The sequence below is a fragment of the Octopus sinensis genome, linkage group LG10 (assembly GCF_006345805.1).
Source record: "Octopus sinensis linkage group LG10, ASM634580v1, whole genome shotgun sequence".
Taxonomy (NCBI): Eukaryota; Metazoa; Mollusca; class Cephalopoda; order Octopoda; family Octopodidae; genus Octopus; species Octopus sinensis.
The window spans coordinates 25,074,056-25,092,083 of record NC_043006.1 but is presented as its reverse complement, the minus strand read 5'-3'; the positions used below and the strand labels follow the sequence as shown (position 1 = coordinate 25,092,083).

General features: G+C 34.4%; 1 protein-coding gene across 15 annotated transcripts in view; it reads right to left on the bottom strand.

The window, feature by feature from the left end:
- Positions 1 to 18,028, bottom strand: part of LOC115216158 (sickle tail protein-like) — a 460,762-nt gene that overhangs the window by 119,609 nt on the left and 323,125 nt on the right. For 14 of the 15 annotated variants that reach the window (XM_036506378.1, XM_036506375.1, XM_036506376.1 and 11 more), the window contains one exon: positions 7,256 to 7,279. The exons of the other annotated variant lie outside the window; for it this stretch is intronic. In XM_036506378.1, coding sequence (XP_036362271.1) covers positions 7,256 to 7,279 — 24 coding nt within the window. The remainder of the gene's footprint in view (positions 1 to 7,255; positions 7,280 to 18,028) is intronic. 15 annotated transcript variants of the gene reach the window in all.

Sequence of the window (18,028 nt, the reverse complement as noted above, 5' to 3'; positions counted from 1 at the left end):
CAAAATTTTATTCCCATGCCATTGTTTAAATATATTTTATTCATCTTGTCTTGAAAATATATTCTCATGCTATAGTTTAAAGTATAATCTAATTCAGAAAAAAATCTATAAAAATTTAATTCTTTAAAATGATTTTACTAAATCTTAAAACACACAGATGTACAGGGCAGTGTCATAAGATTTGGAAAAAGACATTGAAAAATTTTGTAGGTATTTTTTGAAAAGGCACAAGAGTAGAACACAGCTGTGATAGAAACAAAGCCAGTGAATGAATGAATGACTAATTAGATGTAAGACGAAGACAGTTTGTGAGTGATAAAAAGATGCTAGAATTAAGGCTGTGCACATGTGAGAGAATACGATCATAGATAAAGAGTCTTGAGAATAATACAAAATAAAAGAGAGTTTACATATTTCTTTACTGTACATATTTTTTAAAAAGGATTTTCAGTCTCTTTAGCAGTCATTTAAGCATATGCATTATTATATCACTCCTTTATATTAACAATGAATGAATAGTCATACAGAGATCATAAAAGATATTGAGAGACAGTCAAATTGATAGGGTAAAGGCCTCAAGTAGAAAGAATGTGGACACTTCCCAGTGCTGGTGATCAAGGTACTTATGTCACCATCTTTGTTCACAAGCAGTTATCTGTTTGCAACAAGTGTTGATTAAGAATGTAACTTGAATTTCCTGATCCAAAATGCCCTTCTTTTATTAAGATTGTAGTGAGTGATTTTATGGAGATTTAGTTGTGATTTCAATGTACAATTATCTGTCTTTCATAATGGCACAGCAATTCAACAATATTAGTAAACTAAAGAAAAATTGTTTGCCAGTAGCTTCTGGTGGGCAGTAAATAGAATGTAGGGATTTCTTTATTAAGCGTAAGACCTTTGTTAAGCAAGTTAAAGTATTTTATATAATACTACACCATAACATGATTTCATGTGTTGCAGGCTGGAAATCCAATACTTTATTTACATGTCCATTTCAGTTTGCAAATAATTTGTGCATAATCTCTTAATAGCCATGAATAGGGAGGTAAATAACTCTAAGTGCCTTCTGAATGTCTGCAATACATAATATATACATAATGTATCCAATATTTCATTTCGTCACCCTTTAATCAAGAATTTTTGTATTGCTATAAGCATGTCACTGGGTCCTTTAGAAAGAAAGTGCATGAGCAGAGAAGTGCCAGGTATAGAGTGTCCCATCAACATTTAACTTGAAACGTTCAAGAAACAAATTTATAGATTTTCAGAATTTTGATTTTAGTATAATATCACTTTTATCAGGGCAAGAATATCAGCTATTAAATTAAACACAATACCTTTTTGTAACTATTGACATTTAATATAGAAACTTATAAGTATCTATTGACAGAATCTATTATCCCAGAAATACACATGATGATATGTCCCTTCAAATATGAGAGAAAAACATTTTGGTGCCCACAAAATATTTGGTTTGGTTTTGTTAAAAGTTGTTCCAGCTTTACTGCCTTAGTTTTAATATATAGTCTTTTATATTTTTCTTTTACTTGTTTTAGTCATTTGACTGTACCATCCTGGAGCACCACCTTGGAAATGTACTAAAAGATAGAAAATGACTTCTATATAGCCATAGCGGACAATTTATGAGTAAGCACTATATTTGTAATAAAATGTTAGCAGGCCTCTTGACATGTAATTAAAGGATAATGGTATTTAAATGATAGAACAGCTAATACTTGAAATCATATCAGTTGTAAAGCATCAGCTGCAAGAATTTAGATAAGTCAAACACATGTACATATTGGCGAGTGCTCATAAAAATGTATTTTTGAGGTTCATTACATTACTTTTAGTTAGGTATCATACTGGTGATGATGAAAGGAATATTATTTTAATATTGCTATGATAAACTATATATTGAATAAAGTGACCAAAGTATGTTCAATCATTTGAGATCATTTGAATAATTTCCCCTTTGAAGAGCATGCTACCAAAGCAAAAATATTGCATATTAAATACATGCAGCAATATTTCTATTATTCAACAAGCAATTTCCCAGCTAAACAGGAAGTTCATGAAGCACAGTAATAGTTAAAAAACAAAAGGAGCAACTTTCAGGCAAACTGAAGCTAACGGTTTCATTAATAACTTCCTGATATTAAGTTTTCATTACAAAATCATTTTATATCAGTTTTTAAAACAAACAATGTACTTTTTAAAAAAAATTCAGTATTTCTATAAATTATCAAAGAAGGTGTTATTTTTATGGTAGGATTTGGTAGCAATTAGTGTTGAAACAGAAATGGTATTTATTGTCAACTAAGCTAACTGAATCAAAAGTACATTGAACATCACAATGACATTATTTCAATATTCAATATTTCAATTTCAATATTTTATGAAATTAAAAACATCTTAAAATGACAGTTTACATTTATTGAAAGTGTAAATAAAAGAAAAATGATTTAATAACAATTTTTTATGTAGTGTTGAAAATAAGTAAAAATAATACTAGCATACTGTAATTTCTATCTATTTTCTGTTATCATTGGTATGGTATTTAGATAGAAATTGTTACAAGTGTATTACTAGCAGATTGGAATCAATTTATGCTCCTTCTGTAGATCATGACTTATTGATCTTTTGTATTAGATTCTGCAGGTAGACACTTGTATGGAAGGCATGAGGAAAGAAGCTCTAGGAGGATGGAAGTTTAGAGATAAAGGATTAGGTAAAATGTTTAGAGCTGAGACATTATAGACAGTAAAAAGAGTGGAGATTGTTGTTGTTTAACTCCAGGTTAGCCTTGACCAAACTGGACTATGATGAAAGACATTCCAGCTATGACCATCCCATCATTTTTCCTATGCACTTGGAACAGAGATCCATATTATTTGACATGTCTTTTTTTAAGTTAGTAGGTATGATTTGAGGGGATTTATCTGCTATTTCTAGCAAGTCAAACAACTCTCATTGGCTTGAGCAGTATAAGTGAATGCACTGTATAAGTGAAAGAACTACTGTAGTAATAATAAAAAAGATAGAAAGAAGATACAATGTGAAGATAAGTGAACTTGTACTAATCAGAAGATCTGCTTTGAGAATGCCAATTAAGATGTTTGTATGCATATAACTGTCAACCAAGAAATATGAACAATTGCACTCAAATGCTGGTTACACTATGACTTATAGACACTCAACAATTGCCCAGAACCAAAAATATTTTCTGAACCTTAAGAACAAACCTGCATTTTGGATATAATTTTGGCTGTATCATAGATGCGTGTTTACCAAATGCTGAGCTTCAGAGATTGGAAGCTAAACATTTGTAGAATTTGTGAAGATTTTAGATATATGTTTCCCATGAGTAGATAAAATATATTGTTGTACATAGGTATAATAGAACAAAATATGAACAGGCAGCTGCAAGGTATAACGTATTTATATAACATACTGAAGAGAGATCAAAGACATATATACTAATACATAATTCTGAAAAGAAGTAGACTCTAAAACCTTTAGAGCAGTGAAAATTAATATAGTTGTTGGTTATAGCTGGTAGGAGAGTTACTATTGGTTTTGCGCCTAAAAACGTCTAAGTGGTATAAGTGATTTGACAGACTTATTGGCCAAAGGCAAATTTTCTATAAGTGGAGGTTAAAATACAGGTTTTGTTAGTCAGGGTTGTAAAAAAAAACAACCTCAAAACAAAATTCTGCTGGGTGACATCCCTTGTGCATGAGATGAAGTCATCTCTTTTGACTAATTCCAGTTGCATCTGAAATGGGTCAGCACATGCACGATTTCCATTAACTGGTTGGCAAATAAGGAATTCCATGTTTTCAACATGAATTTCCTCTGAGGAAACTGACTAAACATTTCACTTTTGGAGTTTAAGGTATGGTCCAGGTTGTTCCAGGAGCTTCCATTTAATTTTGTATGGTGTACTCTCTTCTTTTAAAAGCCATTTGTAGTTAGCCAAGGATGTAACATTGCACCTCTCTGGGATCCTAAAACAAGGCCTGTGATTGTTTAGATGTTACTTGAAGGCACTCTCTGTAGCCCCTACAGATTTCTGTGTCTGTACCCTTGCACTGGTGGTGGTACTGATGTTGTTGTTGTTGTTGCTGACTGCAAGACAGATGTTATATGCTTCCAAGTCAATGAGTCTGAAAAGTCACCTATACTGATAAGAACTTTATAGGTGCAAAACCAATGACAGCTTCCTGTCTGGCCATAACCAACAACTAAATTATACATATACATACATACATATATTGGGTCATCCAATAAATAATGCAATGCTTTTCAATTGCATGAACTAAGAGTCAGAGGGATTTGGGATAAACTAAATGCATCAGCTTGCTATAAAATCAGGTAGTAATTTTACCTTGCCCTTATTCTTAGTGTAAGTTTTGAAGAGTGCAGTTCGATTTTAACAGTTAGATTTTCAAAGCTATAATGGAAGTGACAAAGGAGCATATTTGGCATATTTTGCTTTATGAGTTCAATAAAGGCAACAATGTAACAGAAAATGTGAGGAGTATTAATGCAGCATATGGGAACAGACAATAAGTGTAAGTCAGTGTCAACAGTGGTTCCAGACATTCCAAGCCTTTCAATACCTTTGAAACTCAGAGTAGATGAAACAGGGACAACTGAACAAGGGGAATATTCCTTGTGTTGTATGTCTTGTTTCTTTGTTTTTTTTTCGTTGTTTGAAAACAAGTTCGTTTCTATGTTTTTGTTTTTATGTTTTCGTTTCTCATTGTGTTCAACGTTTTTTTGATGACCTGTACCCATATATACATGTATAAATACATATATATGTAGGGATGTACATATATGTATGCATATATGCATATATTTATATATTATTTATATTATTATATGATCGAACGCCACGCATCCTTTTCCAAGTAAGTTTTATCTATATATATATACTTGAATATATACATAGACTTGCTAAAAACATCAGTAAATTAACATTGATATTTTTTTTTACCATTGTTACAATCATCTGAAATGGAACTGTCAAAGCGTGTTATTTGAGCAATTTTGCTATTCAACTTCAAAGAAGGACGTAAAGCAGCTGAAACTGCTAACGATATCAATGAAATGTTTGGTGAGGAAATTACCAGTGATTAGTCAGCTCAAAAATGGTTTAAACGATTTCACAGTGGAGACCTTAGCCTTGAAGATCATGAGCATAGTCATCAATAATGGTCAATTAAAGACAGTCATTGAGAAAGATCCACATAAAACCGCTCGAGAACTGGCAAAAGAACTTCAAGTTAGCCAGAAAACTGCCTGCAACCATTTGCATGTGATTGGAAAATCAACAAAGCTCAACAAATGGGTACCACACGATTTGAATGAAAATCAGAAAATGCGCAGATATGAAATTTGCTTGTTGCTTCTTCTTTGCAATTAGATCAATCCATTTCTCAACTGTATTGTAACTTGTGATGAAAAGTAAATTCTGTACAATAATAAAAAAACGTCCTTCACAGTGGTTAGACCAAAATGAAGCACTGAAAACCCTTCCCTAAACCCAAGCTCTTCAAAAAGAAGCTTATGGTGACTGTTTGGTGGTGTACTACTGGACTCATCCACTACAACTTCTTAAAATTTGGAAAAACCATTACTGCAGAAACATGCTGTCATAAAATGCCAAAATGAACAAAAAACTGCTACTCATCCATCCCAGACTGGTCAACAGAAGAGAGCCAATCATTCTTCATGACAATGCTCAACCACACATTTCACTAATTATGTTCCAAAAGTTGAGGGTACATGGCTATGAAATTCTTACCCACCCACCTTATTCCCCAGACCTTTCTCCTACCGACTACCACATTTTCAAGCACTTTTATGGTTTCCTGTGAGAGAAGGAGTTAAAAAATCAAACCAATGCTGAAAGTGCATTCAAAGAGTTCATCAGCTCCAGAACCCCAGATTTTTGTTACTGGAATAAACAAACTTGTAACTCGTTGGCAAAAATGTGTTAATTATAATAGTACTTACTTTGATGAATAAAATTTTTCTGCATCGTTTTCTTTTCTATCCACATATTTTATGAAATATACTTTTATCATCATTCTATCCAATATATATTTTAATTGGTTAGCTATTACAGAAAATCAAATACTTTCTTTACATATCCTTTTCACTATAGATGTAATGATGGTCATAATGAGGCAATAAAGAAGACTGGATTAGATTAGAATATTGCCTTGAATTTATAAACATAGAGTCCAAATGAAAGCTATTGTTTACATGAACACTGTCACATGTGGAGACTATGAAACAATTCCAACATACATGTACCCCTGTACTGGTGGTGTATCTTAAAATGAATAAAATGGGTGGGAAGTGGAAGGAAAAGCTATTGGATTTTGAAATGGACATAAAATTCTCATTCATTTATATTTTCACTAGTTTGTTAGTAACAATTTTTCCATGTAAATGTTTTGAAAAATTATTTTTCTTAACTTTTCCTATTGTAATATATATGGATTTTTTTAATCACAATCCAGATGTTTACTTCATTTTGTCGACATATAACTTGAGGTGTTAATATCATTACTATTTATTCCAAGTTCAATGTTGGAGCAAGGATCTGATTATGTGAACTATTGAAGAACTTCCTCAAGAGAACGATTTAAGGCATATCTTGGAAAAATCTGGACATACAGTAGTAACACAATTTTCAGTAAGCATTTGTATATTGAAAAAGCTGCACATTTTCAAAATCTGAGTTTTTTTTGTTTGTTTGTTTGTGTGTATTTGGAATGAGTATATTACAATTAGTTGCACATCTTAAAGACAGTCACTATTTTTTTTCTTCAAACAGTATGAAATTTTTAGGAAAGTTGAATTAAATGCTATCACAGCCCAATGAAATTTCAGCCAATTATACTGAATAGGTCAGCATGTTGATTATTCATGCATATCTAAATAAAAATATGTATCTAAAAATAGGGAATGAATGGAAGATTTTAGAAGCATTTCATTAAACAAAAAAAAAATGCAATCAAATTTATCTGACTCATTTATAATAACTAATTTATGTTGAAAGATAGCAAAAACATTTTTATTAAAGACAACAAAAACAAGAACAACAAAATAATTAAAAACAAAAGTTGATGAAGTTACAACAGATTAAATAGTAAAATAAAGGACCAACACCAGTGCAGTGCAAAGAGGAGAAAACAGCAAATTTTTAAAAGTAAATTTACTTGAGAAATACCTGAAGGGTAACTGACAAAATTCTCTGAAATCAGAACAAACTAATGAACAACATAAGTCTATTTAATAGTGGTTCTAAATCAAAGACAAACATTTTACTGAAATAGTAGCAATATTGAAGTATGAATCTACTTAAAATATCCAGCTATAGTGGTCATTTTGTTTTGGTTGAGTTGGGGTAGTAATAGTGGTATTATTGTTGCTACATAGTTTTGTTCAGCTCATTTCTGAAATACTGAACTATAATGGAAGTAGAGTTGGATTCAGTATTTGGTCCAACCCCTATGTCATAGGTAGGTGGTCAAGCAATTATTAGCTACTTGTAAGTCTAGTGTACTGTAGTGATTACTTAGGATTGAACTTAATGCTTAGTTAATGTTCTAGCTGTAGTAATTCTGACTTTATTTCAGAAATGAAGTCCCAAAATTATAAAGTACATAATTTCTATTTTACACACATTAGTGATGTATAGTTGCAATGTTATAATTATTAACATATTATTCAGCTAAAAGAATAATATAAAGTAACCCTTCTTTACTAATTAGTATTTGAAAGGAAGTATGAGTGTCATTCATGCCAATAGATTTTCTTGCCACAGCCATTGCTTTGTGCCTTTAGGCAAGACATTTAAAGCTGCTTCATTTTATCTGAGGTTATATATATAAATATAATATAAATATAAGTATATATATATATAAGTATATATATATATATATTATATATATATATATATATATATATATATATATATATATATATATATTTATACTTATATATATATATATATATATATATATATATATATAATATATATATATATAATATATATAAATAATAAAGGGTAAAATTAATTAATTAATTATTATTAATAATTCTACCAAGTAGTTTCGGCATGTTAAAAGAACCATTATTGGTAAACTTAAACAACATTTTTTAATAATTATGAGTATAATTATAATAGGTGGATTGTTTTTGAGTATATGTTATCTGGGAGATTCACTTACGGTAGAGAAATAGCTAGCTGTTTGGCTGCTATTTCAAAATTTTCGGTATGTGGGGAAGCAAATTTTTTTGCTGAACCCTAATTATAATTATACTCACAATTATAAAAAATTTATATATATATATATATTATATATATATATATATATATATATATATATATGTATATGTGAATGTATGTATGCATGTATGTATGATTGTATATTTATTTATTTACTTATTTATTTATATGTATGTATATAAATTTTCTAAAATTTTCAGTATGTAGTTAAGCAACTTGTTGCAAATAACCCTTATTGTTATAATTATATAAGTTTTTACCAAATATAGTCCTTTTCCATACCGAAATACTAATAGGTGAAATTTGTTGATTTTATTAAATTAATTATATTTCACCCTATATCTATAATGTATGTATATATGAATAGTTGCGGTTAAGAACATGCTGTGTAAATGCTGATGTAAAATTTCAATTAAACAAGAAGATAACTAAATAAGTTTTCAATGAATCCATCAAAGAATACTAGATTGTGTTCCTGACAAAGAGACTTAGCTTTTCAAGGTTAAGTCCACCTAGTCATATGAGATATAATTTTTCATTGTATAACTGACAGAGTAAAATAGATTGCAGTATGGGGATCGATTTTTGCTTTCACTTTAGTGTCATCATGCAGACAAAGCCTTCAGCATTGGCCATTTGGTATAAAGAATTAAGGAATACAAGTTACACATAACAAAGTAGAAAATGAGAACATTATACAAATCAAGGTAGTAACTGTGATATGTTTGTAGATGCATTATCTTCAAACATTTGATAAATTACAGCCAATCAATTTGGCTCACAGCATTAAAAGTGAACAGAAGTTAACAACAATGACATACGAGTGTTAATGTGTGCTATAACAAATTACACCACAGAATGTTTTTATGGGACATAAACCTCATGTTCTTCCTCTGATGCATAGTCTTTCTGTTGTTACTTAGCTTTTGTTGAGTAGGGCTATGCTCAAAAGCATTCTAGCTGTGACTACTCCACCGTTTTTTTCCAGGAAATCTGGTTATTACTGACTAATTATCAAATATCTTTTTTTTAAGATAGTAAGGTGTAATACAAGAGGATTTGGTTGCTATTTCTAGTAAATTGAGCAACCATGTGCAGGATTCTTTTACTCTTGCTTTTACTATATGGCATGAATGAACATCACATTATATTTGCGACATCTAATGCCTAATATTATAAACTTACCAACCTTACAGATGAATAGGTAGCAAATTATGAGATATTTTAACAATTCTTTGGCTTCTCCCCAGAGATTGATTGCCAGAACTGATATGTTACAAAACAGATATAAGTTACAGAGAGTACAGAAACCTGATTCTAAATCTTGGTATTGTAGTTTGTAGACAAAAGTGCCAGAAAGTGATTTTTTCCTATTAGTTGCAATAAATTAGAGTTATAGTAGTTGTTGCTGTTGTTTAACCATGGATGACACCAAAGTGAAAGCAGAAATTGATCCCCATACTGGGTTAGCTTTGATTGTGACTTTTCTTTTTCAAGTAGAATTTATCCAGGACTATTTTATCCAATATATCCTTCCCATTTTTTAAGAGAGCAGGGTGTGAAACAACTGAAATTTTACTTCTATCTCTTGCAGATCACATGGCCACAGAGAATCTCCTTCACTGCCCTGGGCTCTCAGTATAGTCGGTATAAAAACAGAGAAAATCCTTAATATTACAATATCTTCTTCAGTTTGTCATGCTTGCCAGGTTATCAATTCCTACTGGTGAATGACTTATCTTCCTCAAAGTATTTTTTAAAAAGAGAAACATATTCATGCACAGTTTGTTGTCAGTGTTTCAAAGAGATTCTACAGTAATAGTTTCTCAATGATTTCCTTGATAAAGTTTTAGAATATTATTGATGTAAGTGAAAATATTTACAAGGAATTGAAACCAGATCACAGGTTCATATTAACAAGATTCTAATTTACATTCTAATCTAAAATACTTTTTCCACCATTTCAGATTAACCAAATTACACACTAGTAACAAAGTATAACAGTTATGTGAATGAATAACATATATAATACAAGCCAGTCCCCTGATAAAGACTTTTAAAATTGAATTTCAATATATTTTATTTTACTGTTTTACATTCACATTTTCATGCTTACATAGAAGGAAAGATTTATTTGCAGAAGCATATATTTTCATAGTAGCATGCCCTTCTTAATAAAAATTAATAGCAGAAAGCAGTTACTAGATTAAAATACCATACAATAATAGTTTCAACTTACATTCTATGCTAAAATATTATTGGAAAGTGACTTTACCTATTATTTCTTGGAAGTCATTCTGTCCCTCATCCCACCCATCATTAGTTTAGTTGATCTCTGAGGAAAGCACTAGAGTGTTGTAATTTTCAGGGAAAAGATCTATGGTCGAGACAGAGTCACTTCATTTACATTGCTTATGCTCTCAGAAAATGCATTAATATCACAACTCTTACCTCCCAAATAAATTAATATATGTGATAAATCATTCCTATGTAAAGATCGAAATTTTCAATTAAAATTCTTGGTCAGTTGTTAACATTTCATTTACATTCCTAATACTTACAAAAATGATATGAATATCTCATATTCCTTCTCCACTAAGTAAAACTTCATATTTGATTTAGAAAATATTTAGAAAAATAAGTTATTGATAGTAATTTTGATTAGATTGGATTTTTAAAAACATTCCCGATTGTTTCAATTTGACATTTTAAAATTGATAAAACTGATATATTTTTAAAAACTGGTACTGGAGGCTAGAGAATTTGCATCAAAAGAAATTTTGAGAAAAATAAAACAGAAACTTAGACTCAAATTAAAGTTTATAAATGAAGTGAAAACTGAATTTGATAAAGCAAAAATTGCTTTTGTAGACAGATTTCAGCTTAGCTTTAATTTGTTTTTTTTTATCTTAATTTGATTTCATCCATTTATTTTTGTCAAGGAAAACATGTTTTATCAATTTTTTTCATTTTAGTGTAAACAATAACTACCATATTACAGACACACATGTGTGCAGACACACACACACACGTGTATATATATATATATGTATGTATGTATGTAGGTAGGTAGGTATGCATGTGTATGTATATTTATATATGTGTGTATATATGTGTGTATATATGTATGCATATATATATATCTCTTTTACTCTTTTACTTGTTTCAGTCATTTGACTGCGGTCATGCTGGAGCACCGCCTTTTAGTCGAGCAAATCGACCCCGGGACTTATTCTTTGTAAGCCCAGTATTTATTCTATCAGTCTCTTTTCCCGAACCGCTAAGTGACGGGAACATAAACACACCAGCATCGGTTGTCAAGCAATGCTAGAGGGACAAACACAGACACACAAACATATACACACACACACACATACATATATATATATATACACATATATACGATAGGCTTCTTTCAGTTTCCGTCTACCAAATCCACTCACAAGGCTTTGGTCGACCCGAGGCTATAGTAGAAGACACTTGCCCAAGATGCCATGTGGTTGGTTAGCAAGCTACTTACCACACAGCCACTCCTGCGCCTATATCATCATCATCATCATCATCATCATCGTTTAGCGTCCGTTTTCCATGCTAGCATGGGTTGGACGGTTCTACTGGGGTCTGTGAAGCCAGAAGGCTTCATCAGGCCCAGTCAAATCTGGCAGTGTTTCTACGGCTGGATGCCCTTCCTAACGCCAACCACTCCGTGAGTGTAGTGGGTGCTTTTTACGTGCCACCCGCACTGGTGCCAGACAGAGCTGGCAAACGGCCACGAACGGATGGTGCTTTTTATGTGCCACCGGCACGAGGGCCAGGCGAGGCTGGCAACGGACACGAAACGGGGCGGTGCTGGCAACGGTTGCGAAACGGAGAGTTCTCTTACATGCCACCGGCACTGGTAACACATCTGCATTTCCATTGATCGATTCCATTGATCGATTTCCTTGATCGATTTCGATTCTGATCGTCACTTGCCTCAACGGGTCTTCACAAGCAGAGTTTTGACATGCCACCGGCACTGGTAGCACATCCGCAATTTCCATTGATCGATTTTCTGATCCTGATCCTCACTTGCCTCATCACGTCTTCACAAGTAGAGTTTTGTGTCCCAAGAAGGGAAGGTATGCATACGTAGGCTGGCTCCATCCCATGTAGAAGGCCACGGGTTATGGACTCACTTGTCCTGCCGGGTCTTCTCGCGCACAGCACACTTCCAGAGGTCTCGGTCTCTAGTCATTTCCTCAGTGAGACCTAAAGTTCGAAGGTCGTGCTTCACCACCACCGTCCCAGGTTTTCCTGGGTCTGCCTCTTCCACAAGTTCCCTCAACCGCTAGGGTGTGGCACTTTTTCACACAACTATCTTCATCCATTCTCGCCACATGACCATACCAGCGCAAACGTCTCTCTTGCACACCACAACTGATGCTTCTTAGGTCCAGCTTTTCTCTCAAGGTACTTACACTCTGCCGAGTGTGAGTACCGGCATTACACATCCATCGGAGCATACTGGCTTCATTTCTAGCGAGCTTACGCATATCCTCAGCAGTCACGGCCCATGTTTCACTGCCATGTAGCATGGCTGTTCGTATACACGCATCATACAGTCTGCCTTTCACTCTGTGCGAGAGGCCTTTTGTCACCAGTAGAGGTAAGAGCTCTCTGAACTTTGCCCAAGCTATTCTTACTCTAGCAGTTACACTTTCAGCACACACCCGCCCCCGCTGCTGACTTGGTCACCTAGGTAACGGAAACTATCAACTATTTCTAGTTTTTCTCCCTGGAAAGTGACGGAAGTTGGTCTCAGAGCATTTTCAGTGTTTATTGTTCCTGAGCATCTGCCACATACAAAAACCATCTTCCTAGTTAGCCTTCCTTTGACATTGCTGCATCTCTTATGTGTCCATAGCTTACACTTGGTGCATCTTATAGAGTTTCTACCTACATCTTTTCTACAGATCGAGCAGGGCCATCTACCTGAAGGTGTTTGTGATTTGTCTACCTTCCTACTGATTACGACTTTGGTTTTAGCTAGATTGACTCTGAGGCCCTTCGATTCTAATCCTTGTTTCCACACCTGAAACTTCTCCTCCAGTTCTGATAGCGACTCAGCAATTAGAGCAAGGTCATCAGCATAGAGGAGCTCCCAAGGGCATCCTGTCTTGAATTCCTCCGTTATTGCCTGGAGGACTATGATAAATAGGAGGGGGCTGAGTACTGAGCCTTGGTGGACTCCTACCTCTACCCGGAATTCTTCACTGTACACATTTCCAACCCTCACCCTACTAGCGGCGTCCCTGTACATGGCCCGCACAGCTCTCACTAACCATTCATCTATCCCTAGTTTCCTCATTGCCCACCAGATAAGGGATCGGGGGACCCTGTCGAAGGCTTTCTCCATGTCAACAAAAGCCAGGTACAGGGGCTTATCTTTGGCTAGGTATTTCTCCTGCAGCTGCCTTACCAGGAATATAGCATCAGTAGTACTTTTCCCTGGCACAAACCCCAACTGCATCTCATCTAAACTAACTCTCTCTCTAATTAGTTGGGCTATGACCCTCTCCGTAACCTTCATCACCTGGTCCAACAGCTTGATACCTCTGTAGTTATTTGTATCTAGGGCATCACCTTTACCTTTGTAGCAGTTGACTATTATACTGCTACACCAGTCATTGGGTATGACCCCTTTGTGTATCACCTGATTAACTATACGGTGACTAGGCTATAGCCGACACTACCAGACATTTTGAGCATCTCTGCAGTGATTCCTGATGGGCCTGGGGCTTTCCCTGTCTTCATGCTTCTAATTGCCTTAGCTACCACGGAACTATCAACTCGGATAGCTGGTCCCTGTTGGGTCAACATTCGGCAGACTCTCTTTATCCCATTCATTTTCTTCATTCAGCAACCTTTCATAGTGGCATCTCCAAACCTCTCTCTTTGCATCCTCATTTAGCGCAAGTGAACCATCTTCCATGCGAACACACTTCTCTCCTACCACATCACGATTCTCTCTCACACACTGTCTTGCAACACGAAACACCTCCAGTCTTTGGTCCTCACGGCGCAGAACATTGGCAAATTTTTTCTTATCTGCTTCCCCTCTGGCTAAATAAACCTGTCTCCTAGCTTCTCTTTTGGCAGTCTGATACAATCCCCTGCTACCCCCATTTTTCCAGACCTTCCAAGCCTGTCTCTTTTCTCTAATAGCCCTGTCTACAATATTGTTCCACCACCACGTTATTCTAGGTCGAGAGGGGACTTTGCACCAGCCACAGATCTGGTCAGTGGCTCTCAGCAGGTTGTCCCTTAGAAACGTCCAGCTGTATTCTACCCCCTGTGATGCTCTATCCCCTTCTACTTCGTCAGAGGCTTCAAGTAATATATATATATATATATATATATATATATATAATATATATATATATATATATATTATATAAATATAAATATATATGTAATAATGATAATAATCCTTTCTACTATAGGTACAACCTGTACTTATTTTATTGACCCCAAAGGGATGAAAGGCAAAGTTAACCTCAGTGGAATTTGAACTCAGAATGCAGTGATGGGTGAAATATCACAGATCTTTTCCCTTTCAACAGCAGATCGAGAAATTAATTTTTTGTAACTAAACACTTCCAAACTTCAGACACTGGTAGAATGTGTCATATAAAACATCTTTTAGTCTTAGTGGTGTTGAGAAAAGTTTATATTTTCAAAGTTATTTCGTGTTAAAGTTGTTGTGTTTTGGTAATTTCAACCAATCAATGACATGTATTCAGCTGAATAAATTTACTGCTGTTGTTTGTCAACAACTTCCAGCTGTGTATATTTCGTTTGTCACTGTTATTTATGACATCATTCGTGTGTTTAGCTTTAGGGTTTTAGGGTTAGGGTTAGGATTTTAGAGTTAGGGTTAGGGTTAGGGTTTTAGGGTTAGGGTTAAGGTTTTAGAGTTAGGGTTAAGGTTTTAGGGTTACGGTTAATGTTAGGGTTTTCGGGATAGGGTTGGGGTTTTAGGGTTAGAGTTACGGAAAAAAGTGAAAAATGAGGAAATTGGAGGGGAGGAGTAAGGGAGGGGCAACAAATTTCAAAATTCCGATTCTTGACAAAAAAGATTAAAAAAAAGACAATAATTTGCAAGAAAATGGGGGGAAGAGGAAGTCTTTCCAAAAATAATAGCTGAAAAATAGGAAAAACCCTAAAAGCAGTAGAAATGCCCGAACAATTATGGTGGTGCCATGAAGTAAACATGCTTCAGATACATTCATTTATTCATCCGAATGTAACTGAGATGAAATATGTCATAAATAACAGTGACAAACGAAATATACACCACCGGAAGTTATTGACAAACAACAGCAGTAATTTTATTCGGCTGAATACACGTCATTGATTGGTTGAAATTACCAAAATACAACAACTTTAACACGAAATAACTTTGAAAATATAAACTTTTCTCAACAGCACTAAGAGTAAAAGATATTTTATATGACACATTCTACCAGTATCCGAAGTTTGGAAGTGTTTAGTTACAAAAAATTAATTTCTCGATCTGCCATTTAATCCAGTGTGCTAACAATCCTGCTAGCTCGCGCCTTATGTAATAATAATAATGAGGATTTATAGCTGGTATTTATAAATATTTTAATGCATCGCTATGTGCATTTCCACAAATCACATGTTTCTTAAGATCATAGTCCATATTTCTGGGATACAGTCCATAGTATCCATAGACATCAGGTGGATCATATTCATGTGTTCATTTCTTCAGGCGCCATGGCATTAACGGATGTATAACTGAGGGTTGTTTGTCAATTTTGACCAATGAAAAGGTTGATTGAGGTATGTGAACAGTTCCATGTGTGTTTGGTGAGGAGGAGTGGAAGTTCATGGAAAGATAGAAAGGAACGGTAGTTATAAAGGAGATGGAGGTGTGTCAGTGAAGTGATGCTAGACTTATTTTGATATTTGAGTATGCTGATGTCAGGATGAGTAGTATAGTTCTTTGGTTTGACCTTAGTCACAACAGGCACCCCTCAATGAATCCAGATGTAGTTGGCTCAGCAGGTTATTGGAGTTCACTGTCTGAGTTGGCAAATGATATTCTCTTACGATATCCTTTTAATTACTTTTGGTAGTATAATGGTATATCCTGTAGCATATGAAAATAGTGGTTATTTTGTTTAGTTCTTTATCTGTTCATCTCTTGTTCTATTATATGCTAAAAGTGGTTAGTGTTTTTTCTGTCTCAAAATATTTTTTCAAATTCTAAGAATGTTGCCTTGCTTTTATGCTTACATGATATAACTTAAGAGTGCCAATTAATTATGTTTTCTCTGGATGTGATGACCAGTAAGGTTTCTCTAGGAGTGGCTGTGTGGTAAGTAGCCTGCTTACCAACCACATGATTCCGGGTTCAGTCCCACTGAATAGCATCATGGGCAAGTGTCTTCTACTATAGCCTCAGACCAACCAAAGCTTTGAGAGTAGGTTTTGGTGAACGGAAACTGAAAGAAGCCTGTCATATATGTGTGTGTGTGTGTGTGTGTGTGTGTGTGTGTGTTTGTGTGTGTTTATATATGTTTGTGTGTCTGTGTCTGTCCCCACTATTGCTTGACAACTGATGCTGATGTGTTTATGTTCCTGTAACTTAGCGGTTTGGCAAAAGAGTCTGATAGAATAAGTACTAGGCTTACAAAGAATAAATCCTGGGGCTGATTTGTTGGACTAAAGGCGGTGCTCCAGCATGGCTGCAGTCAAATGACTGAAACAAATATAAGAACAAAAGAATAGAATCCATGATGTTCTATTGTATGGTGCAGAATTTTTATTATAGACCAGAAAGTCATATGCTCCACTCCATTCTTTTTGAGTCTCCAGAGGAGATTAGATAGTGGTGTGGAGTGCTTTGCTTACATTGGAAAATTACGACAGATGATTGCACAGACAATTTATCATGGTGTACACATATTTCTGTGTACCCACCTTCAGCTCACATTTGTAAAACACGTTCTTTATCATGCAATTGTTGTTAAACTTGCATTCCTTTTTTTGTCAGCAGTTACATGTTATATTATCCTTTCTGGTTCTTTCCGGTAAGCAGAGGTATTACTGGTGGTCACATTTGTTCTTCCTCCTGTAACTGTGTTCGGCATTGTTTGAACCAGTTTTTGTTATTAATGAGGTTTTATTATACCCATTTGCAACCTTTCCATTGTTGTTTATTATGTTACGTGCAGCAGTTTTTCTTTTTGCCCCCCCCCCACTCTAGTTTTATCCTATTGAGTTTTATATTACTTAGTTTGTGTATGATTGTAAGAGGTCACATATGCTAATTTTACATTATGCCTGTTGATGATTTTGTGATATTTGGAAGATTTTGGGAAGTGCCAATCTAACACTGAGAAGAATTCCCGACCTATTTTGGATTTTGTTGTGCGAGAACGGTGAGAATGGGTTGGACCATTACATATAAATAGTAGTGGTCTGAGTAAGTGAGGTAGTTCGTGTGTTGATAATTCAAAGTTGGAGTTCAAAGTTTACAGTTTGAGTTAGCATGTTGGATTGTTGGTTCTTAAAAGATTGTTTTTACATTCCATGTGGTTGCTGCCACTTGTTTCAATCATATTGTTATTAAACTGTTGCTGTGTATTCGTTCGTCCATAAGGATATAACATCTGATGATGAGGATCATTCAAAACTCAT